At 39.8% G+C, this 24,591-nt stretch overlaps 1 protein-coding gene across 13 annotated transcripts in view; it reads left to right on the top strand.

The window, feature by feature from the left end:
* The window catches only part of DLG2 (discs large MAGUK scaffold protein 2), a 986,158-nt gene that overhangs the window by 345,790 nt on the left and 615,777 nt on the right, over positions 1-24,591 (top strand). Inside the window, exon 1 of one of the 13 annotated variants that reach the window (XM_019005936.2) lies at positions 21,098-21,860. The exons of 10 other annotated variants lie outside the window; for them this stretch is intronic. In XM_019005936.2, coding sequence (XP_018861481.1) covers positions 21,759-21,860 — 102 coding nt within the window. In that variant the 5' untranslated portion in view covers positions 21,098-21,758. Of the gene's footprint in view, positions 1-21,097; positions 21,861-24,591 lie in introns of those variants that run through there. 2 more of the 13 variants (XM_019005946.2, XM_033516402.1) reach the window with 2 other exon arrangements.

Below are 24,591 nucleotides of genomic sequence, written 5' to 3'. Positions count from 1 at the left end.
AATAAATAAAAACCACAGTAACTGTTTTGGAAGATATTATTTAAAGTAAAGGAGAATAAGATTTTTTTTTTTTAGTGTTGCCAAGATTTAGAGTTCAATCATCAGTGTGCACACGTAAGAGATATTCAATAGGTATAGTAAAAGTTAATTAAATCAAAGCATGTTATGATAGATTTATCTGTCCCAGTAAGGACATGTGGCCTGAAATGTATCTGAGGAGGGAACTCACACCTTTCTCAAGGGATTGGGAAACCTGTATGAGATGTACGAGAGTGCATGGCCTTCTACAGCAATTTGTATAAGAAAAATCCTTACACACAGTAAATGTTTGGTGAATAAACTACTTATTCTGTGTCACTTAGGAAATGTTAGTTTGGATTTGTAAATCACTTCCTGAGGAAATGGCTTAAAAGACAATTGGGAAAGATTAAACTTGCAGTAGAATTTAAGCAACTGAGTGTAAAGATTAATTGTTTAAACCACCTCCACAGCTCCCTAATCTTGGGCACAGTGAAACAGATGCAAAAGCCCTGGTTTTGCCCATTGTCTGTGTGTACATGTGTATCTGTTTCTGACAGGACCTTCATGTTGCTTTGCCATCTCTTCCATTCCAGTGTCATCTTCCCTCCTGGAATAATTGTTTGAGCTGGCTGGCTTTTTTTAAGTGGGCAGAATTAGATTGCACAAAGTCACAATTACTCTTCTTCTGTTTGAACTCAGCAGTAGAAAAATCTGAGGAGATAAACAAATGTAAAATTTCCCATTCCTGCAGAGCTTAGGCACTTACTTTTACAAGTGAGTCACAGCATCAGCTGCCCTGCTGGTTTTGGGCTTCACCCCAGCAGTCCTGAGCCCCAGAAGCAGACAGCAAAGTCTGCAACTACTCTTTATTTCACATCTATGCTACTAGGGCATGCTCCAGAACCCAGAAGATGCTGTGTTCCCTCTTTAAAGAGGGGTACAAAATTGGGGAAAGGGACATAAAGCCTCATTCAGTATGTCAGAGTGTATATTTCTGAGTGTATAGGTGTGTAGAGTAGTTCTTAACTACTAGCCAGTGTATTACTTTGGCAAGTCTGAGACCAAAGATGAAACCAAGCTGAGATATTAAATAGAAGCACCTTGTCTCCATAGGCTCATGCACCTCACATCTTGCCAAGGTAACTTGGCTACCTTGAGGGAATTACTCAGAGAAGTCCAGGTTTTGGGTTTTGTCCACAGCAGGATGGAGGTATGAAATAAGTAGGTGGGCTTAGTGCAGCATCTAGTGGACAAGTGTCCACATCACAAAATAACCTTGTGTTTCTGGCTGATTATTGAAGGAAAAATCAGCAAAGGACCAAGGGAGCGTAGAGCAAAATCCAATTTAGCTGTAAGAAGCATTGCTCTTCCTAATGAGGCACACTGGCTAATGAAAGGAACTCATCCTAATATCATCCATTTCATAAATGTGAAATATACAGATGGGGAACCTGAGGCAATGTAGATTGACCTAAGTCGAAGTGAATTAAATCATGTCAGATGAATTTAATCAAAAGCAAAAAACTCTTAAGTTAAAGTGTGATTTTTTTTTTATTTAGTTTGCATTTTATATCCTAAGGAATCTTTCTCAATGACTGGTCCAGTGGCTTAATGTGATACTGTGCAGACAGACACGGTTTTTAAAGGAAATTCGATTTTCCTTATTTCCTAGAGGAAAGGATGCACTGATACTCACACATCCATTGGCTAAATTTGATCATTTACAATATATTTTCTCTGCTTTAATTTTTTGATTTTTAAATTGGATTTGAATTTAACTGGTGGCTAATTCATTAGAAGGATGGTGAATTGAAAATCTGATGTATTGGTGTGTAACAAAACAAAGAGTTAATCAGTGGGATTTTCAAAACCACTGAGCAGCCAAGCACTTCCCTTTCAATACTAAAAATGTAGCTGAACCAGACCAGAACTGGGAGCTAGTCTTGGCAGATACTTTTCAAAGTCTCATGTTTTTAGGTACTTTTTATAAAGTGGGTAATTTGTTCTTTAAATTTTAGTTACTGTAGCTCTCATATTCTCCTATCTGACTTTTATTTATAAGTTGTAAAAGGAGAACAGCATGTTGACTAATTAATTTCTGATTCATTTTCTCAGATTTCAGTGGATTAATTCACATGATGAAAATATTCCTGTTGAATCTGATAATAAATAGAAACTCAAGGAAATGATTGCAAATGCTTATTTACACAACAAAAGCAGAAAGTACTGGCCTTTGAAAAACATGTAAATATTTGCATTCAGTCTTTTGTAAAAAGTACAGTACTGGGTAATTTGATATATTTATGAAGATCGAGCAGTTGTAAGAAAAGCAGCAATTTCTCAGTTTCAGCTGTGTCATTATGGGAAAAGGTAGAACTCCTTAAAATCTGGGGATTAATACCTGTTGCAATACACTTCCTTATATCTTTAATTGGTTGTAATAATTTTAATAAGCCCAGGCTTAGTGTAAACCATTGTGTGTCTGAATTTTAAGTATAAAAATTTATTACATTTTAAATCTTAACAGATCTAATTTTAGGAAGTTGTAGGGTTTATGTTCTTAGTTTGAAAAGTTTGACAGCCCTGCTGAGCGCTGGGCTGTTATGGATCAGTGCCTCCTTTGCCCTGTACCTTGTCCCTGGGTGCAAAGTCTCTCCTCACCAAGGCCCCAAGCACACATCATCACCAGCTTCCCTCAGGAATCCCTCTTCCCACTGGCTGCAAGAGGGAATTTGATGGTGGAGTCTCTCAGATGGTGACTCAACTCAGAGGTTGAGTCCTGTTTTCTTTCCCTCCTCCTCTTCTCACCTGTAAGCACCAGTGAGTGGTGTTCACTGGTTTATTTGGCACCTCCAGGGAACAGACTCCTTTCATGGGTGCTCAGCTCAGGTCGCCCCTCTTGTTCCCTACCAACAGGCTTTACAAGGCTATGGCACTTGTACCATTTTTTTTTTTTTTCTCATTTGTGCCTTTACCATGCCCCAATAAGTTGATTTTGTCTTTTCATCCTTTTCTGTCTCAGGGAGTTTTTTATGGTGCAGTAACAGTAGGAGAGTTTGTTTACACAGAAAGCGTGTGACCATGGTTACTTTCTATGATCTTCCTGATCTCTATAAATTTGATCCTGAATTCCATTCTCTTCATAATCCAGCTTCTTCTAGGTCATCCAAGGAGTTGTTAAAATGCAGTGATGTCCATACATCTGCATTTTATTTCCTCAGACAAAGGCCATGGTTGCCATAAACCTGTGATTAAATGAAAAATCATGTAAATAAGAAGTACCCATGAACATAATTTGTTTCAACTAGAATAAGACTTTTGACTTGTCTCCTCTTGCATCCAGGTTTCTGGACAGCTAGATAAGTAATAAACTAGTTGATTGAACAGACTTGGAGGGCACTGGTTAGTGGGTCACTCTCTACCTTGAGACTGATGGCAAGTGTATTACAAAACTCTGTTCTGTGATCAGTCAGTCTCTAGCAGTGTCTGGGGATGAGGAGCATGTGCTCAGCAGGTCAGCAAACACCACAATGCAGGGAGAAGCTGACATGCTTAAAGGCAGGGCTGTCATCCACAGATACCTCAATGGTCTGGAGAATGAGGCCAACACAAACTTCATTAAATTCAACATGTATGAACAGGGGCAGAGACAGCCATCCAGGGCAGTGATTACTTTCCTCTTCTCAAAGCTTGTTAAACCCCATGCATCTTCCAGTACTAAGATGTTTATTAAATACAAGCAAGTTTAGAAGATGCCCATTAGGATGGTCAGATCTGGAGCACTTTCTTTCCCTTTGAGGGGATACAAAAGACCAAGCCTCATTCAGCCTTTAAAATAGTGCCTTCAAGGGGAGCTGATCACTGACCTGAATGACACATGGTGACAGGATGAGAGGTAATTGTCCTAGACTGAAATGAGAGGATGTCAAAATGGACATAAGGGGACATGATTTGTTCTGCATCAACCCAGCAGTAGGCCAGGTTTCCCAGAGAGACAGTGCAGTCTTCATCCTTAGAATCTCTCAGGGCTTAACTGAAAAAAGCCCTGAGTAACTTCTTCTGCCTTCATAGGTGGTCCTGCTTTGAGAGGAAGTTTGGACCAAGAGCTGCCTGAGTTTCTTTCCAACATGAATTATCCTGAGATTCTGTGATCTACATTTTTCATCATTAAATAATGCATGGCATAGAACATTCCTTGCTCCAAGTAAAAACACCCCAGTCTTCTGTCTTCCTTTCTGTACAAAAAAAGAAACATTCTTAGAACTGTCAGATTTTCTCATGGTATGAGAAATGTGTCTTTACTGAAAAATGGCAATATAATCCTTTGTGCAAGATAGCTGTAAAAAACCTCTACAGAAATATCTAGAATCAGGAATAATCAGTTCATAACTATGTTCCTCTGTCTCAAGATATTTTTCAGGGTTTTCATTAGAACAGAGTGGTGGAAATTAAAATCAACCCTCCTTTGGATGTTTGTAACATAACCCTCCTTACAGGATATTTCTAACCCACCTAATTGCATAGAAATGCTTTAAAATATGACCCATGTGCCTCCTGAGATCTCAGATAAGAGGGACTGATTATGGGTAGAGTTTCCACTTCTGCTTAAAACCCTCTCTAGGGTCAAGTTTCAACATGTTGATACCACTGCATGGAAACCTTCCCAAGAGCAGTTGGTGGGAGACTCCAGATGGGAGCTTCTGGCTGTGATACTCATAATGGATCAGCAGCCACAGTAGTAGATATAATTCTCCCACAGCTCCTGAATCCTGTTCAGCTTCTCCTCTTTATTTTTCTGTGCCAAGATCTGACACAAGCTTCATGATATTCTGGCAGAGATGGGATGTGCCAGCAGAGAGAAGACTGCCTGGGACATGGAGGGATAGGTACAGGTGGCAGGAAGGAACAGCTGACAGAGCCTCAGGACGTCAACCTACACTCACGTGACTGCACCATCACCTGCAGTTACAGAAGTCCTGTAAATAGTTCCCTTAATTTAAAGACAGCTCAGATGACTCAGATGTCAGATTTAAAGATAGTTTACACATGTAAAGACCTCCCAGATGGTTGTTATCCAAATATAGGACATGAAGTGGTGAGGAATCCTAGGGGCAACCAGTTCATCCTAGAAAAGTAATTTTTACCCATAGCCAGAAATCTCATATGGATGTTAGAGGGAGGTTCAGCTGTAGTTTGCCATTCTGCCTTAGTGGTGAGGCAGTTTCCCACCTTCTGACTCTTGTCAGCCCTCCAGCATGTGCCTGGCTCAGCCTAGAAACTCCACTTTATAGAATAGCATCCTTTAAAGTTAGACAGCACTTAATTTCAATCTGGCATTGATACATGGAATATTAACACAAGTATTTCCCATTAAAACCAAGTGTAGCTGTGTTTGTCCCTGGTACAGCAATGCAGGATTCAACTGTGTGAGCATGCGTAAACACTGAGGAGCTGCATAAATACCTCTTTTTAATATTTATTCTCATGTGCTAAATTGTTTAAATCTGTTGTTGCACATAAAGATGCAGTGAGGGAAGTAAAACTGAAGCCATATATGTGTGTTATCACTAGCAATATTCTTCAAAAAATAGAGAAGCATCTTTTTGTGAGGTACACAGGCGGGCATAAATTGTGTACTAATGAGTCAGCAATTTCTTTATTACTTCTCTACCACAACTATAAAATAATTTGTATATCAGACTGATGCCAGAAACAAGCACAGTCTCAGGTAAACAGCTGTCTAAGTACTCTTCCAGAAAATTTATGTAACTTTAGCTCCTTCCTATGGTTGAAAATGCAATAGTCTAAAACAGACACCACTGTTGCATATCCCTAGGGAAAAAAAGGTATAATTATTGGTTGTGGCTGGCAGTTTATCTTATTCAGAAAAGTGGTTTCCTATTAAAATAATAGAATTCCAGCAATTCAGTTTCTGTTACTCATCCAGAGTAAAACAAGACTGTATTTATATTCACAGCTGAATAATGAAAAACACTGTAATTTTCAATAATACCTGAAGATGAGTTACTTAAATTTTAATTAATATATAGATAAATATATCTATTTTTTTACCTCTCCAGAACAATTTTTAGTGGTCTGACTTTGAATACTAAGCCTTTGGGGTGGTATTTTCATCTCCTGCAGTATAGCACATATTTAATTCACAGCAATCGCTAAACAACAAAGAGAAAAAATGTGATTTAGAATCTAGCATTGGATGGATGTACACTGACATTAACCTTTAAGAAATATAGGAAAATTCATATAGTAGGAAGTGGCAGGAATAACCTGAGGGAGGTATTTATGAGAGGACTAAAATCATATTTTAAATGATAATGCTGAAACAGTGGTAATAATAACAAAAGATAAAGACCACTATCCTGCACTTTCACCTACATATTTGAGCTCACGGTCAAGTGATGTCACATGTCTGTTGAGCATGTGATTGACTGTGCCTGTGCTCTTTTCCTATGAAAAATGTGAGCCAATTTAATTTCATTTCCAGTAAAAGAAGAGTTTACAATAGATTAAAAGTAAACATATGGGAACAATTCATTTGAGGTGAAATCAATTGCTAAATTAAGGTAATTTGTCAATCAACCTGAGCCTTGAGTGTTTTCAGGCTTAAAACACGAAAGCAGTCACAACAGGGTGGTCTGGCAAACTATCTTTACTGAAGAGGGCACTTGGTGTTTGGAAGTCCCAGAACAAGACAAGAGTCATGTCAGAGAATCACAGAATCATAAGATAGGATAGGTTGGAAGGAACCTTTAAATGCCTTCTAGCCCAACCCCTCTGCAGTGTTCAGGGACATCTCCAACTAAACCCACTTGTTCAGAGCCCTCTCCAACTTGATCTTGAATGTTTCCAGGGATGGGGCATCTCCCACGTCTCTGAACAAACTGTGACAGTTTTACCACTCTCTTTGTAAAAATCTTCTTCTTTACATCTCATCTAAACTATGGCTCCTTCAGTTTAAAAACATTACCCTTCGTTCTATGTCGTTTTGAGCAAAGGTTTAGTTGTAAACACCATTCTCTAATCCTGAAGATTCTGGTTGCCATATCTCAGCTGCCTCCTAGGACTTGATTGCTATTCCTTATGGATGAGGACCCATTTTCGTAAAAATCCAGTGTCAGTCTCTCCACGTATAGCTTTAGCTTCCCAAGCTCATTCAAAGGGCCTCGTCCTCTCACTGTACATGTTGCATAATGTAAATTTACTCGTCCTTTTGGATTCACACTTCCTTTTGGAGCCAAACAAACATTCTGGGGCATATGACACAAAAATTTCTAGAGAAGAAAGTGCATGGTCTGGAAACTACACAGTTGTTCAACACAATCCCAGGATGTTTAGTATCATCAGACACACACAGAAGAAACCTGGATTTCCAGTGTCATGGAAACCCAAGATCAAGTGCTGTGAACTGTGGATGTGGCTTGTGTGAGTTGCAGGGAAAGAGCCCTGAAGAGGTTTCATTATGAGGTATGCTGAAATTCTTGGCCTGAGTTGGATGCAGGTTTTTTTTTGTAAGTATCTAGAGCATATCTTGAAATCATAAACTTAACCACAATCTTTTTTCATTGTCCAGACACTGAGTTTTGCCTTGATTTAATTACTTAAGAATTTATCTGGATTCTTTAATTTCTACCTAGAACCAGTGTCTAGGCCAATACCTGGCAGAAAAAAAGTGACAAGCACCATATCCATAATTCAGAAATATCTTAAGAACCTTCTGGGTGACCACAAGTCCATCAGTTCTTTTGGTGATTTTTTTCCTCAGTTGTAGAGTGTTTCATTTCCCTAATTCCTTAAATGACTTTCATGGTCACCTGTTCCATAACAATACATTAAATACAGGAAAAGAGGACATTAAATTTTCTCATTATTCCCATAAAGTAATAATTTACTTAACTGAAAAAAAATGTAGTTGATACTCTAAGTAATGCTGTTCTCCAGAATCAACCCTAATCTCCACTATGAAGTGATAAATGGGTTCTAAAGACTAAGTAGATTATCCTAGGAAAGTCTCTTTGAAAGTCATTTAACAGCTAATCATATGTTAAGGTCAAACATTTCCAGTTTTTCATAGGAGAGAAGTAGGCATCCCACCTGATTTTCCTATTCTGAAGCAATTTTAAGTGTATATTCAAACTGAAGGATTCTGCAAATGTCCCCTCAGAAATACCCCTTCTCTGACATTTTTCCTGATTTTGATTTTATCTCTATTTGATTTGGCCAATATCTACCCCAAAGACAACAGAGGTCTCACATATTTGGGAGAAATAGGGTACATTGTTTTCTTTTTGCTTGGCTCACATAAAAACCTGACTATAGCACCTACACTGCCCAAAAATAATTTTGCCATGCAGTTAAGGGAAAAGAGCACAGAGTTCTGGGACACACATGGACTATGTTTAGTCTCTGGTTCAGTCCATCTTCATTTCTTCAGTCTCTTTAAGCTCTATAATAAAGAGCTTATATCCTAATAACACTTACTGCATTTCAGTGTGAAGACAATACGGGATAACTGTCCTGAAAACTTTAAGCAGCTCCAGGAGGGAAGTCTACAGTCAGAGAATGTGATTTGGGCAGTGATAGAGGCGTGACTGGGACAATCTGTTTTCCATTTTAACTCAGTTTTCCACACTCTATAGTCATGCCTCAGGGGAATCATATCTCATAACGAGAAGCTGAACACTATAAAAGAGTGTGATTGTATCATGATCTGTCTTAAAACCTTTATTTCTTCTTTTAGTGAATGAAAGTGCTTTCCTTCCAGAGTGGAAAGGAGCACATGAGTGTAGGTAAGATGATGACTCACAGCTGTAAAATCTCTCACATGCTCACATTCATGAGCATGAAGGCCTGACTGCAGTCAGCATGTGGCTTCAGTTCTTGTAGGTGTGTACAAGCCAGCTGGGGCACTGATAGTGCATTTTCCAAGGCAGCCCAGCAATGAGCACAGGCTGCAAAACCTGCTCAAGCAACAGTACAAGGCTTTGGGTGGCCAGCCCTTACTGAGTGATGGCTCCCATGTCTATATTGCTTTCTACACTTTCTCTTCAGCCAGCTTATCTCCCCAGCTGGTACTTTTTTTTTTAATTTATTTGCACTGTAATCCTGACTCTGACTGGTGCAGATGTATTTTCTAAGGTTTTGTTAAAAGATATACTTAAGAAATACTTTGATCCAAACAATACACAAGTAAGAAGGAAAAGAAATCGTGACTTTGCAGAGCTGTGAAGTGGGGCAGGTCAACAACAGGGGAAAGGGAATAGGAGGATACTATTTCATTCCTTTTAACAGCAAATGACAAAATTCTTCACCATTTCTCCAGATGAAGGAAGGAAATTGGCAGTTTTCACATTATAAGAAGCTTTTAAAATGACATATTTAATCAGCAAAGTGACCTTAGAAATCTGAAAAGTAAGAGTGGCATCCTCTGTCTTTGCTGAGGTAGAGGAAGGAGCTGGAAGAGCCTGCCAGGGTTAATGAGGATCAAACAAGCCATTCCAGACAGCTGGATTGTTTGTTGTGTAAAACCACATTAAACCATGTGGACTTTCCTGTCACACCATGAGCTGGTCAAGGCAATGATGCTTGCTTATGTATTTGTTCATTTATTCAATTTACAAGAGACTTTGGTCAGCGCACTCCCTTAGGGCACGTATAATAAAAACAGTACATCAATTAAATAGCGATGCTTACAGCATTGACAGAGTGCCTAACGAAGGACTTTGAATTCCTTCAGGCCTGTCCCTTTGGGGAATACTCAGCTTGTAGCTCTCACACATCTGGAAGGTTTGGAGGAAAAAAAAACAGGCTGCCTGAATGCATGGATGTACCTTGAAGCACAATTTGAAGGACAACAGGAACTTCAGCCGTTGTCTTACAGCTGTAAGGGAAGAGAATTCTCCAGTTTGGAGCCTGCATGGGAGAAACCTGAGTTTTATGTGCTACAATCACAAGTAGGCCCTAGTGGGTGTTCTTACTTGCCCTGTTTTTTTATTTTGATTTCAAACTTGTTCAGCCTACAAGGGAAAATCCCACGAGGTACCAGAATGCATCTATCTAACTAAAAATCTGGGCTTGGTTGGGTATTGCTACAGCATCAACAACCTGGCAGAGGGGCAGCCTCTGAGGTCTCTTTAACAGATCTTTGGTCAAGCACACTAAGAGCTAAAAGTGTGGTATTTATTAAGGGTCTACCATAGAACAAAAAATATGCCCTGAAGAAAATAAAGAGCAAACCAAACAAACCTCTTGTACCACTCAGTTAATATCAGCTCCCAACCATGTGGCATGTCCCTGCTTCATACCTGCGTTCCTCATTTTTCCATTTTATAGTGGCCGGTGACCACAGAGGGATAAACTCAGGACAAATGTTCTGTTTTCCTAATGTGAGTTTTTGTAGGGTGGTGATAGATCCAGACAGGGTGTCCCATCTTGTCCTTCAGATCATGCAGACTACATGGTTCTGGACAAGGAAGGTTTTATTTTCCCTTTCAAAGCCTGTCGTTCTGCCAGCAGGTCCACAGGAATCCATGGGGAAGCCACAGCCTGTCTAGATGCATAAAAAGAAGCAGACAGACAAAATCTGATTAAACCTGACTCTAGACTTTTCTTCTCAGATATCTTTAGTCATAAAAGCTATCATTATCCTTAGGGTTAGTGATTTGGTGTGCCTGCTTTTTAGCATTTCCAACTCAAAATACCCCTGAGGTTGGCTTTTAAAAGCAGATGTTCACTCTTATTTATAAGCAGAATTACAGATGTTCTGTGCTGTCAGAGTCAGACAAACCTGTAGATGCACCAACAAAATCAGGCCAAAAGACTTTTGGTCCAGGCACCCTAAAATCATGGCTACTTCTGCACCAGGTGGCATTAGCTCACCTTATTTTCTGGACCTGTAAATCTTGAAAGGTGTTGTTTAATTGCTGAAAGGGTGTTTGCAAAGATCAATTAGGTAATGCCTATAAAGTGCTCTGCAGACATCCAGGACAACCAATGCTGGGGCATAGCACTCCCCTTCCTTGCCATGCTCAGTGGGAGCACTGTTGCTTTAAAAAGGGAGCTGGTCCAAGCTCTCCTCCTCCACTGGATCTAAGATGGATGCTCCTGCTGCAGCACAGCCTGTGAGCAGACTTTGCCCAGCCTGCTTTTTTTGTTTTTCCTGGAAGCTTGCTCCAGACAAGTCAGCTGCACTGCAGACTGAGCAGAAGCAGGAGGGCAGCTCTCCCCAGGTAAGCTACCACTGCCCCAAAGCTGCTCATTCCCACACCTGGACGGGACAGCACCAAGGATGCTGCCATCCTGAGAATTATGGTCCTCTCCGTCCGTCTCTCTGGCTGACTCACAACAGCTCTCAGGCAGGCAAGAATCAAACAGCTCTGGGCCTGGGCTCTCTTGCACTCCTTTCCTGGCTTACTGGCATGAATTCAGTTATGAGGAGGACAGGGAGACTCCTGTTCCATAACCAGAGCTGAGATTGTGCTTGTTCCTTTGTGTTAGCATTGCCTCTGTGGAGGCACTTCTGAGTGACATGGGAGCTGCCTGTGACACCACAGTCTTGGGGCCATGCTGTCCCTGGCAGCAGCCCCTTCCTTCAGCCTGTGCTGGGTGAGGAGATGGTCTTCAGCCACCACACAGAGCTGGGGGTTGGCTCAGGAGGGTTCTGCAGGCTCTCGTAGGCCTGCAGTCACTGGGAGCAGTTTAAGCTCTGTTGGCTCCTTTCCCTCAGAAACGCATTGATTTTCCACTAAGCTCCTCATCTTTGAGGTACTAAAAATGTCATCTGAAGAAGACTGCGCACTGGGGCCTCCAATAACTCTCTTAAGTTTGCCTTTATTGCACCTCATTATTCCCATGGACTCTTTGGAGGACACATTTCCTCTGTATAACATCATTTTAGGAAGGTCTTGCCTTCCCCCTTCCCCTGGGTGGTAGAGCATTGGAGGTAGGAGAAATTCCCAACCAACAGAGTCGGAGGTGTGCCCTTCCTTTTAATGTCTTCCATTTACAGAACCGTTCCCTTTGGCCAATGGTAACAGACTCTGTTTGTACCCCCTAGCCCCAGGGCAGTGCTGTCAGGGTGAAAAGTCCCTGTCCTGGCTTGGAAAGGCATGCTAGAAAGGGAAAGGCATTGTAAAGGGCCAGTGGCCAGTGCTGATGGGGAAAAATTGTTGCTGCTAGCCCCGTGCTGCTCCCTGCAAAAAGGGTCAAGCCAGAACTGTGAGGACCAAGGGTGCTCTGTGACTGAGAGTGCCTGGTCCAGAAGTGCCCATGAATGAGAGAATTGATAGGATTCCCAGGCAACCCAGAATTAAACTCACTTCTCCTCTCTCTCTTTTTTTTCTTTTTTTTGTGAGCTACAAGGCTTTACAGCCTGTTGTTAAAGCCATGGCAATGGGCATCAGCCCATGGAGATCAACAGAACCTGCTGTCTGTGCCACATACAAAAGCAAGACCCTTCTGGCTTTCTCTGGGTAACCTCTTCTTTTTCCTGCTGTGAAAAACTGGGCAGGTTACAGAGAAAGACACACAAAAACTGTTGAGAGAAGAAAAAGTCTTTCAGGAATATTTTTCTTCAGCCAGGTGGCACCTCTGTGTGGGTTGGAGTCAAGGGCAGCTCTCCCTCCAAAAAGCCAATGGAAAGCGTTGATGTTTTTTTTCCTTGTTGTCAGTGGTTGTTTCCCAGATGTGGAAAATGGATGGTTATATTTAATGGAGGGATCTGCAACCTCTGTTCCCCTAATTACACCTAAGGAGATCCTGTGTATCCACTGTGTCCAAAGGCAAGATCTGTCCTTAGCATGGTGAGGTTAGAAATGCCAGCAAACAGAGAGCCAAAGTAGATGTTGTCATACAGATGTTTTTGCCACAATTTTGATGGAAAACTTGATATAGAATTTAGCTGTGACCACAATTGCATTTCTTATTTGTGAGTTTTTCTTGGATTTGCATTGGGTTTTTTTCACAGAATAAGAATTCCATAGCTGAAAAACCATTAAATGCTAAAAGCTGTGAGGATAGTGGCATTTGCCAGAAATGAGAACAGAATTTCCTGTTACAAGAGTCTGAAAGAAATCACTGACAATCTTCCTGACTGCTGAGAAAATGCTCACTTTTAATGGCAACTGGGAAGATGGATACATTTATACATAGAAAAAAAATGTGAAAAAAAAAAATAAAAATTCAAACATCTGGTAATCAAAACTTCCTTCTCTATATGTCAGGGAGAATTTCTGAGGAAAATCTCTCAGAGGAACCCAAAGGTGTTCTCCTGCTTCTAGCACATGTGGTGACAGCCTGGGTTCAACTCCAGCATGAAATGTGTGTCTGCTTTTCCCAGCCAGGGTGCCTGCACCCTTAGCTAGAGCAAAGCTTGAATACAATAATAAGGGGCAAGTAATGTAAGACTTTTAGAACATTAGATTTAGGCCTGTTTATTTATTTATTTATTTATTTATTTATTTTATTTATTTATTTTACATCAATCAGGATAACAGATTTTCTTTCAAAATGCCAGTAATGTGGAAAATTCACTTCTCCAAATTGACAAATAATCTGACCTTCTAATGAATTCTGATGTATCATCGGTTTTATTTTTATTTCTGCTTTCATCAAGCACTTTTCCTTTATGCTTATTATTTCTCTCTAAATAGTAGTACCATATGACACAAGAAATAAAGGCTGGGTTCTGGTGGTTCCTCTCTGAGGCTGCCAGCAGCAGTCTGAAAGTCTCAGTACAAGGGATGGTCATAGAGACACTGGTTTTCCACTAAAAGACAGTTATGGGAACCACATTTGAAAATTAATCCAGGGTCTTACAAAATACTCCCAGGAAATGGTCAAGGTAATAGTAATGTTTTTTTTTACTTGTGGGGTTTTTTGGGGGGCTATTAATTTGGTTTTGAATTTGCATTTTTTTTTTTCTGCCTCCTAACTTTTATTTAGATCATGAAAGGACTTCGCACATGACTCTTAGAAGATAGATTCTTTACTTGCCATCAGCTGGGTATAGTTCCTGTCAACTTCCCATCTATGAGGGCCATTAATGATCACCAACATTTTAATTCTGTGTGATCAAAAGGCAGTGAGGTCTAAGTAGTGTATGTAACTCCTCAGAAACCAGAGATACATTTCTTGAAAGTGGATTTCCTCTTTCCAGCTCTTTTTTTGCAATGTAACACTCTGTGCTCCAGCTAGTCTAAGTCCCAGGAAGAATTGCTTCCAAGTGCTTTTTTATTGAAGTCCATACCCTGAGCAATTGTCAGAGGAATGGCATGTGTAAAGCTCAACATAAATAAATGACCTGAAAGCAATAGCATGAAGTACAAATATTAAGTGTTGCATGTAGTAAGGGATATCCAATTGCACAAATACCAAATGTGTATTGATCAGCCAGGAAGCAGGGAAAGGTGGAATGGTGTAGAAATGAATCCCAGAGTGAGTCTCAGTAAAAAATAAAAGGCTGTTGCAAAGCTAGTGTAAAAAACTTGGACTATATTTAAAGAATTACTGTAAGTGAGAGATGGAAGGGATTATTCTGCCAGGCAGTGTCACCTTTTGGATGCACACTTTGAGAGGGATGAGGAGATTTTAGAGGTAAACACCAAGGACATTAGGGGTTTTATAGTATGAGCTATGGTGAAGTTTGAAAGAATGAAGTAGAACAAGCTGGGATAATCAGTGAAAATCTTCAGATATATACAAGCTGTTTTTGCAGGAATGACTGAGATCTATTAAGCTACAACTTTTCATAATGGAAAAGAGACCATTTAGAGAGGATGCACAACTCATTTATAAAGTCACAAGTGACATGGAGACGATGAATAGAAGATAACTGTTCCTTCCATTGCAACATTTTGAGAAAGCTGGTAAAGATATCAGGGCCAAGATTCAGAAAAAACAGAAAAAGATAGAATTGGAAGGCCAGAAAATCTTCTCATCAATGGATGGTATGGAAGTAGAATGGATTCAGGGGGAGGCAGGAAAACAAATAGAAAATTCCTACCAACTCCTATTGCTTCTTACTTACTTACGAGAGAGGCCCGCACAGGACGTGTGTGCAGAGCTGGTGGCCACAAGGAGAGGACTGTGGCCAGGCTGATGCCTCCACTCAAAGCAAAGGTGTGTGTGGTGCAATAACTTCACTACACATTGACAAGCAGAGCTGGCCAGTTTAGTGCTAGCAACAGGATATCAACACAAAATTCTTAGTAGGCTAACCCCTCTTTTGTCCCAGCTGCCTGGGTAAGTACTGCAGCTCTTAGTCCTTGGTGAGTTCTAGCTTGTGGGGGCAAAACTGATCATTTCAAGGTCTTTTAGATGCATGTGTATTACAAGATAAACACTTGAAGGAATCAGTAGGTCTAGATAGTGACATTAAAGTAAGGCATCTATTTTCTAAATATTTGTGCATGTTTCCACTCTGTGCCAGCAGGATCAGGCCTTTATTTCTCTTTAATTTGTCACAGAAAACCTTAAAAATGCTAATACAAGATATAAATAGGAATCTTCAGGTAAGTGGAGCTGTTTAGTATCTGTTGAGGACTGGCAGCAATATGCTTGCTTTTTTCTTTCAAGCTAATATTTAATTAGAGTATTTTTTCTCCCCTCTCTCATATTTTTGTTTTAATTTTATACCTGGCTGTAGAAGTTACTTAAAAAATTATATGCAGCTGGTGACTTTGTAAATGATTTAACAGATCAAAATTATTTTCATAAATAATTCAGACAGTTTTTCACTAGTTACAAATGTAGAACTGTGCTGGGAATGTGGCACTTTAGAATGTGTAAACACTTGTGAACATGAGTACTTTTTGTAAGAGTATTCCTAACAACTTAAAAAATCACTGTTATAGGACAGCATACTTAGAGATGTGGGCATTGAATTGGAAGGCATTAATTCCATCTTCAGGTGGGGAGATTGAGTCATGTGTTTTCCAAGCTGCCTACCATATCTGAATTCTTGATGCATAGGTTTTTTCCAGAGCATCCACTCTATCCTCTGTCTTCTCTCTGCCTCCATGCTCACATTGAAAAGTGCTTGAGGAGAACTTTCTATCTCTATGTCCCTGTCATCTCTAGGTGAAGTGAACCAGCAGGGTCTGCTGTTGACAGGGGCCAACTGGCAATTCATCCCCATCTCCATGCAGTGATTTGTGAAAAGTCAAAAAACAAGCCACTGTGTGAGATGGAGCAGCTGCTGCTCATGGCAGTGGAAGAGGTGGGTCCCAGCAGTCCCAATGACATGTCACAGAAGTGGCAAATCTGTCTCTACACAGCTGTCCCTGGAGCTCTCTGTTCCATCTCCACCCCAGTGGCCCTATTCATCTCCTCCTCATGGCAGGACTAGCCCAGACTTTATCTGCTCCTTGAGCCTTTGGACATGCAAAAAAGCATTGCCCTATCCCTATTTCTAAAAGTCTGTATGAAAGTTCAGTCTTTGGAGCCAGCTTAAACAGTTTTGCATGAGGTGTAGAAAGATCACAAATTAGCAGCTTTTGAGCTGTTATCTGGTGACTGTGGGGTCTTTCCTGGGCAGACTTCAATGATACGTGCTCACAGTCCAGAAGGTGGGACCATGTTCTGGGCTGCATCAAGGGAAGTGTGACCGGCAGGTTGAGGTTGGGTGATTCCCCCCAGCTACTCCACATTGGTGAGACTCCCCCATAGTGGAGTTCTGCATCCAGCTCCAGGATTCCCAGTCAAGGAAAGACATGGGCCCATTGGAGCAAGCACAAAAGTTATCAGAGGGCTGGGATATGTCTCCTATAAGGAAAGGCTGAGAGTTTGGATAGTCCAGCCTGGAGAAGAGAAGGCTCTGTGGAGACCTTACTGCTGCTTTTCATACTTTCTTTACTTAAAGAGACCTGTATCAAATATGGGAACAGAAATCTTCCCTGGTCCTGTTGAGATAGAACAAGGGGTAATGGTTTGAAACTGAAGGAGACTATATTTAGACTATATATAAGGAATTTTTTTTCTCAGTGAGGGTGGTAAAACACATGCACAGGTTACCCAGAGCGGCAGTGGATGTCCCATCCTTGGAAACATCCAGGGCCAGGTTGGACAGGGCTTTGAGCAACTTGATCTAGTTGAAAACATCTCTGCTTGTTGAAGGAGAGTTGAACTTCATGGCCTTTAAAAGTTGCTTCCAACCCAAACCATTCTATGATTACTGTTCCAAAGGGAGATATAAACCCAGGCTTCTGATACTCACCAATAGACAAAAATCAGCAAAATGAAGGCTTGACGTCCCATTGTGTACCCCAAAATGACCAGCTCACAGAAAGTGTATACATAGCTCATAGTTTTCATCCTTGAAACACCCTAAGTGGAGCCTCTCCAAAGACAGAACAGCAGCAAAAACTTTGGTTTATATTAGAGGTGTGAGACTGTTTTGTTCTTAAGGAACATGTGAGACAGTTGTGTGCAATCATTTCTGTTTTGATGGGGGATCTTTCAGGTTTGTTTTATATTTATGTTCTCTGGTTCCCTTTGTATGTGCTGCCTGTGGTGCAACAAGCCTTTTTGCCTCTTCTTTTATCTGATTCTTTGAGAAGACAACTTCTCTTTAATCACTGTCAGAGCCAGGTTTAGTTTTTAAAAGGCTTGATTAGTATTCAGGGACTTCAGAGAACAGCAGCAAAGAAGATGGCTTTGAATTCTAACATAAGATTAGAAGCAAGTTAATAATCATATACCTTGGCCAAGGGTTTATAGATCATCATGATCTGATATCTAATGGATGTCATAAGGGTTAGTGGAATTTTTAATGGTATAGAAATGGAACAAAAAGTGGAGCAGTGAAAGCAGGGAAGGGGAAATGCATAAATCTATACCACAGTACCAAAACTTAAGCAATCTTCTCAACAGAAACAGCAGAGAATTAAGAAATCCTAAATTTAAGCATCTTAAGATAGTCAAAGGTTAAAATTCACCTAAAAATTCTTTGTGACTCTCCAGGTATTATTTTTTTTATATTTATTTATTTTTAATTTTTTTTACATTGATCTTCTTGTTTCTCACATGGTATGTTAAGTGCAAAGCTAAGCATTGCTATTTTGAAATAGCTCCAGTACAGGAGGAGATATATACACATTAAGTGAGGAAATACCATGCAAACGTGCTCATAATACTTCCTGAAATGCAACTCAGTTGCTTCAAGTTAATTCATCCATTTCCACAAAAAAATGTAATGTGAAAGGCAGACAGACATCTTTGGAGAACCTGGAGCTTAGAGGTTGGCAGCTTCCAAAGGGACTGGTAGAGCAGGAGAGGCCTTATCAGGCTGTGGCTGTGAGCAAGTGGCTGGATCAATGCATTCAAGCCCAAAGAAGGCTGGAGAGCTCAAAAAACTGATCTGTAGACTCTTCATGAAGTAACACCCCCAATTTGTCTTCTTCTGCATATCCCATTGGCACAAAAATGTGGGCATAGATTTCCAAGAATCATTGCTCCTGCAGTATGACTGTGATTTAAATGCCTTTCCTGGTAAGTGGCAGTATACTTGTGTATGTGATGAGTACTGTTGTAAAAAAAAAAAAAAGATGGAGAAGGAACTCTGAACAAATGCTTTCTTATGGCATTTTTCTATGTGTGATTGTCACTTAATGGAAATAAATGTGTTGGCCAATTGCGACATGAATTATTATTCAAATCTGTCACTGGAATAAATCTTCCTTTTCTGAGATTTTCCCAAATGACTGTGTGTCAGGTAACTGTTTTTCACTTGAAAGCAACGATTAGCTGAAGTGTGAAGGGATGAATTTCGTGCCTTGCAAAATACTTGGGTGGTTGCTGTTTGGTGCAGCTTAACACTGAAATGAAATTACAGGTGAAACCTGTTCTGGTTGAAAATCTGCAATAGTGGCAGGAGCTGGGAAAGAAGTGGGAATTTTAATGAACAGATATGTCCTCCCTTTTGAAAGCGTGAGCCAGCTGAATGCAGTAAGATCCAAGTGGTCCAAGAGGCTAACTGAATGGTTGTCTTTTCCGTCTTTGAAATTGGAATTTGGAAATAAATGCAGGTGATTTAAATTAGGCCATATGCATATTAATCAGAAATCACATTCGTGTGATTGAGTTGAGTTTTCAATCAGGACATCGTGTTTAAAACATTGAAAAGTACAGATGTGATGCATTCTTCTCTTAGAAATGCTAATGATTAGTACAGATTGGGAATTACTGATCACTGAAATCTCTAAGATGGGTGGCTATTAGAAGGGCCAAAATAGTTTAATAGCACAGTTTTCTGGCATTTTATAGTAGTGTCTCCTAAAAATATTGCCATGCCACCCCCATCCCAAATTAATGCTTCTAAGGCCAATGATGTAGTGTGCTCACACCTTAAGGTAGCACTGTGATTCATGTTTTAATGATAGTGGCTGCTGGCTGTAACTATGGAATGTATTGTCATGGAAACTACGCTTTTCTATATTTACACCAGTGCTGGTTATGCGAGAGACAGTGCTTGAAAGAAAAATCTGTATAATATATAGCTTAATAACAAGACAGGCAAGCAAGGAATAAACAGATCAAAGATTCAGTGATGTTACAGCTGCTGTTTGTCACCACAGTACTTTTCTAAACAGTCTCAGTCACTGTTCCAGAGAAGTGCTGCTGCGATGTCACTTTGGGCTCATGGGTCACACAAACTCAGTTTATTGAACAGCTGACTGAAGGGCATCCATGCAGTGAACTCCCATGGCACATGGGCTCATGTCCAGGCTGGTCGGGAGAAAAGTGTGAGCTGAGTGAATTGAGGACAATGGATAGTAAGAGCTTGTTATTTGCAAAAAAGAAATCTTCAGAAATGGTTGTAACTCTGACTGTGGAGTAGCTCTATCTGCCACTTCCATCTAGAAACTGCTGCAATTTTACTGAGCCTGGGCTCTTGCAAGTGCTAAATGCAAAAAATAGAGAGTGAGAAACAATAATCAGAAAACATTATTCCAAGCTGAAATTTAACTGCACACTGAAATTGAATAAAAATAAAGTTATTGTATGTTGCAAGAGTAGGAACAAAGATGTCTAAGAAATTGGTTCTTTTATGGTTTTGAACTTTGCAAAGCACAGTTAAATTATACTGAAGAAATTCTACTTATAGATACATGCATACATGCAACACACACGTGTATCTATACTTTATATTAAGACAAAATCTGAGTAGAAGAGGTTGCCTAAGTTAGGGTCTGCCTTCTCAGACATCTTTTTAAAATAATCCTGTGCTGTTCATCCTCTGTACTGCTTGATCTGGCTTCACACTGGGACCTCCATTTGCCATTTTCTCTGCTCTGTTGTATAACAAATTTCTACTTTGGGTTTATTACAGAAAAGTGTTTCAGTTGTGACTTAAGAACTCACTTGTGATTGCCAGGGAGACAAGCTGCTCTCATTTCTTTAGAAAGAGTTTCTAATTTGATGGGCAGAGCTTAGTGAGTCACAGAAAAGCAGGGTCAGGGCACTGTGAAACAACTGCTTGGTTTACTTGCTATCAGCTGTGAAATCATTAAGGACATCACTTTCCGTATCATGGCCTTTTCATTTTGTATTTGTGTCTGCCATGACCAAACCTAAACCTGGAGGATACATTAATCCAACTTTTGATATAAGTAATCCTCTTAAAAAGCACAGCTAGTGGTTTGCTCATCCAAGTGCTTTATTATGCATTTTCAGCTAGTGTTGCTTTAACTGAAGGAGCAGCGACAGCTGTAACAGAATCCAAACCAGCATTATGCTCCCAAACTTCTTTAATTATTGCTTTTCTGCTTTACAGCAAGATGTTTGCAGGTTGCAGGATAGCAGTACTAGCTGGAGTCAGTAGTTAGTTGCTTCCAAAGCAGAGTTTAAGAAGGCTTGACTTTTTAGCTTCATGCTGGTGCATTTTCTGTGTTATTTCATATCTTTATTCAGTGTCTCCTGCAATCCTTCAACCTGTCTATTTGTAAATTTGTGCCTGGAGAAAGCTCCCATGTGGCAAGCCAGGATTGGATAAATGTTGCTTGTATTTCTCTTATTACAAACTCCCAGCATCTGTGATTTTCAGCACTGAGTACAGTTTGTTTCCTGCTGAGATTCGTCTATTTGGGGAAAGCAAAGGTCATCGCTTCTCTGGAGTTGCAACTGATTTGATTCTTTTTCACGGGGAGGCGCTGGGAAGGGAATCCTTACTGGAATGCATATTGATAAAGGCTGAGGATCCTGGCTTCTTAGATAAGTCATTTTTTTTCCTCTTCTCTCCACACTATGACTATGTATTGCAGCAACTCACTGGCTTTTTACCAAATCAGGAGCTGCAGTATTTTTCTTCCGATGGAATAATTTCAGCCCACTTCAGCTAGCATGACAATCTTATGTGATTGTTATGAGTAGGCGTTTACATCCTTTTACATGCTAATACTGCCACACCTGCTAGTTCCCCTCATTTCCATTTCTCTCTCTTTTTTCCCTTTTTCCCCCCCCCCCCTTTTTTTTTTTTTCCCCCGATGTAAAAACTAATTTCCCAGAGGAAGGGAAATCCTGAGATCTGTGATCATTGTTGCGTCGTTGATTCACCAACAAAGAAGGGGATGGCTGAATGGGACCCAGGTAGAGATTCAAGCAGGCTGCTTCTGACCGGCAAGAGGAAAGCTAGCTGTTGAGCAGCATATGTTGCCACTCCATGTGCTGTGTTAGCTACTTGTTTTCAGCCTTCAGTAGGCTGCCACTACTGCAGCACTAAAGGAATGTGCCCTATTGTTAAAAATCCTGACTGCTTTACACCAATGATTTGCCACTGCAAAGTTGCATGCACCAACAACACTTTATCGTTGATGTTTGGATGCAAGGTAGGATGTGGTTAATGTATTTAAATGCATGCTGTAACTCCTTTGAATATCTGTGCTTTTTAATTTCGTGTCTGACTAGAGATTTCAGTGCAAATTGCGATCCGTTGGCTATAAATTAGGGCTTACAGCCGGCATGATTTAAACGTTAGAGAAAAAAAAATCAGAAGTAAAGCTTTCTTATTTCCCAGGGTTATAGGAGTAGAGATTTACACAGGAGAATTTCGGATTATGAAGCATTTGTTTTAGAGTTGATTGTATACTTAGCTAACAGTGCTAAGATTGCTAAACCACTACTCTGCTATTTGCCTGGCTTTATTGATCTGGATGTGTATCCTGTTATTACAAAAACACAATCCAGCAAGACTGAATGTATTTTTTTCCATTTATATTGCTGACATGGTTTTTAACCAGAAGAGCAATACTGAAGTATACAACGCTGCACTTCTCTGTAAGAAGGAATAAAGTAAGCTCCTGATCCCATTTTTAGGTCTAGAGGAATATCTTTAAGTAAGTGTTTTCTTCTACCGACTGGACAATCATTTAATTTTCCATTTAAATTTAAATCATAAGGTGGCGCAGTTAGCCAGAGAAGTTTTTTCCTGGCTGTGTAATGCATCCCCATCCCAATTTTTTTTTTAACAATGGTGTTGGATTGGACTATATTTTCCCTCACATACATCCTGGCTTGATGTTTGCGTATAAGTGATGTTTGTTATTTTACTGAAATAATTTTGAACTGATAGCATGTTTTTAAAACTTACCATCTTTGGGGAAAAAGTTTTGTTCTTGGATCACTGGGTCAATCATAATGATTTTGGAAGGGGGGGGGTGTTATCTATTTTGTCCCATTCCTTTTCCTTGCTATCCTTAAATACTGGATGATATTAAAACTGTTCCTCTATGTCTAAATAGGAAATGAGCAGTTACATATTAAAAAAAAAGTAGTGTCAGTAATTACTTTAAATCATTAACTTCGTACTTGAACTTTACTAATCCTCAAAAATAGCTAAGCTGCAAAAATAAAATTTCAGTTATATAGTCCTCAAACTAAGGAACACAGTATGCTTTGTGGGTTCCCGTGTGACAGAGTAGCCTAAATAAAATGAAAAGACTTTATGGAATAGGTTATAGATGACCCAATGCTGCCTAAACATATATCAGCTAGAAGTTAATGACAGCTCATGTATTGCTTCATATCATACCCTAACACAAACTTGGTTATAGTCAAACATAAATTATTCATGTACCTTGTGCTTTTCCTCCAACTATGGCCTGCCTATATGTCTGGTTACTTGAGACTTTCTTGAATTAAAGTTTCTTTTAAATAGGCAAAAATACGTTCTATTAGTGAAAGGGTTATAATTTAATTGCTGTGTCATGATGCCACTAGTGATACAAATAACATTAAGAATTTGTCAGATCAGAAGCTTTTTTAATTTGCATTTTTTTATGAGAAAATTATTATTTTATTTTATTTTTAATTTTTTTTACTTTAACTCTCAAACCCTTAATCCTCTTGTTTTCCAATGTTAATTTCTAATTAATGAAGGTGAATTGTTAGTCAGGGGAAATTAAATGCAAGCCACCCTTCTACAAAGGTAGGCCAGTGGCCTAGGGACTAGTGTCCAATTTGTATTCCTGCCTGTAAGCATGATTTTCAAAGGATATTCTTTGATGCACTGAAGTTCTTTCAAGATTTTCAGATCCTGTTAGGAGGAAGCAAGAGAATAAAAATCATAAATTTCAAACTTTTTTTTCCTCATCTTTCTTTAGTGCTTCAGGCTCATTACATTAGTCACAGTCAATGTTTTATCTTCTTGTGGTGGTTGTGTGAACTACTTCTCAAATGAGAAGTGCATGTGTGGGATAGTGATTTTTTTTTCTGGGAGATGAGAAGGAGCAGAAGTGAACTTATGTACCTTGGGCTGGTTCAACACATGTCTGATTAGTACCCTTTGATATTACCATCAAGCATGCGTGAGTTACAGTGGTTAATGTACAGAAATCACCTCACTTCAAATACCTTTTTCTCATTTTTGTTTGTTCTGCAGCCCATATATGAATTCATGACTTTTTGCTCTGGACACGTAGGATTATATTTCAAGATTTATGGGTGCAGATCCATTGTTAACAACCAAAGAAGTGTGAATAAGAAGTAAGACTGTTTCTTTTTAGGAGATGTTTTAGTCATATGGCACGAAGTCACGGATCTAAGCATGCTCATAATATTATGACTTCCATAATCACGTGGTTCTTGAACTCAGGAAAGAGTGTAATATCCTGAAATGACACTTTATGTTCTGGGTGACAGAGGAGAAAATAGGTCCTCAGAATATAAAATTTAGGTAGTGCAATAGACAACAGAGGAGTTCAAAGCACAGGCAAATATTTCCAAGTGCTAAAATGTTATTAACTGACTCATTTCAAAAGGAGAGAGCAAGTTGCAGTATTGCTTACACTCTTGATTTACAGTTTTTACTTTTGTGTTATATACAGACTTCTCTTTCCTATGGTCAGAGAAGTGAGAGAAATGCACCATCTCAGAACTGTCACACCCATTTTTATTGATTTCCCATGCAATAGTTTTACAGTCATCTCATTCCTAGCAGGTGGTGATGGGGAATTAGTGTGGTGGGGCAGGACGAGGGTGCACATCTTACCACACCATATGTTGCAAAGAAGGTCAGTGGAGGATCTCTCACTGTGTCTGTGGGAAGCTTTGCTTGTCAGG

Source organism: Parus major, chromosome 1 (genome assembly GCF_001522545.3).
Source record: "Parus major isolate Abel chromosome 1, Parus_major1.1, whole genome shotgun sequence".
Taxonomy (NCBI): Eukaryota; Metazoa; Chordata; class Aves; order Passeriformes; family Paridae; genus Parus; species Parus major.
This window is presented reverse-complemented; position numbering and strand designations above follow the sequence as displayed.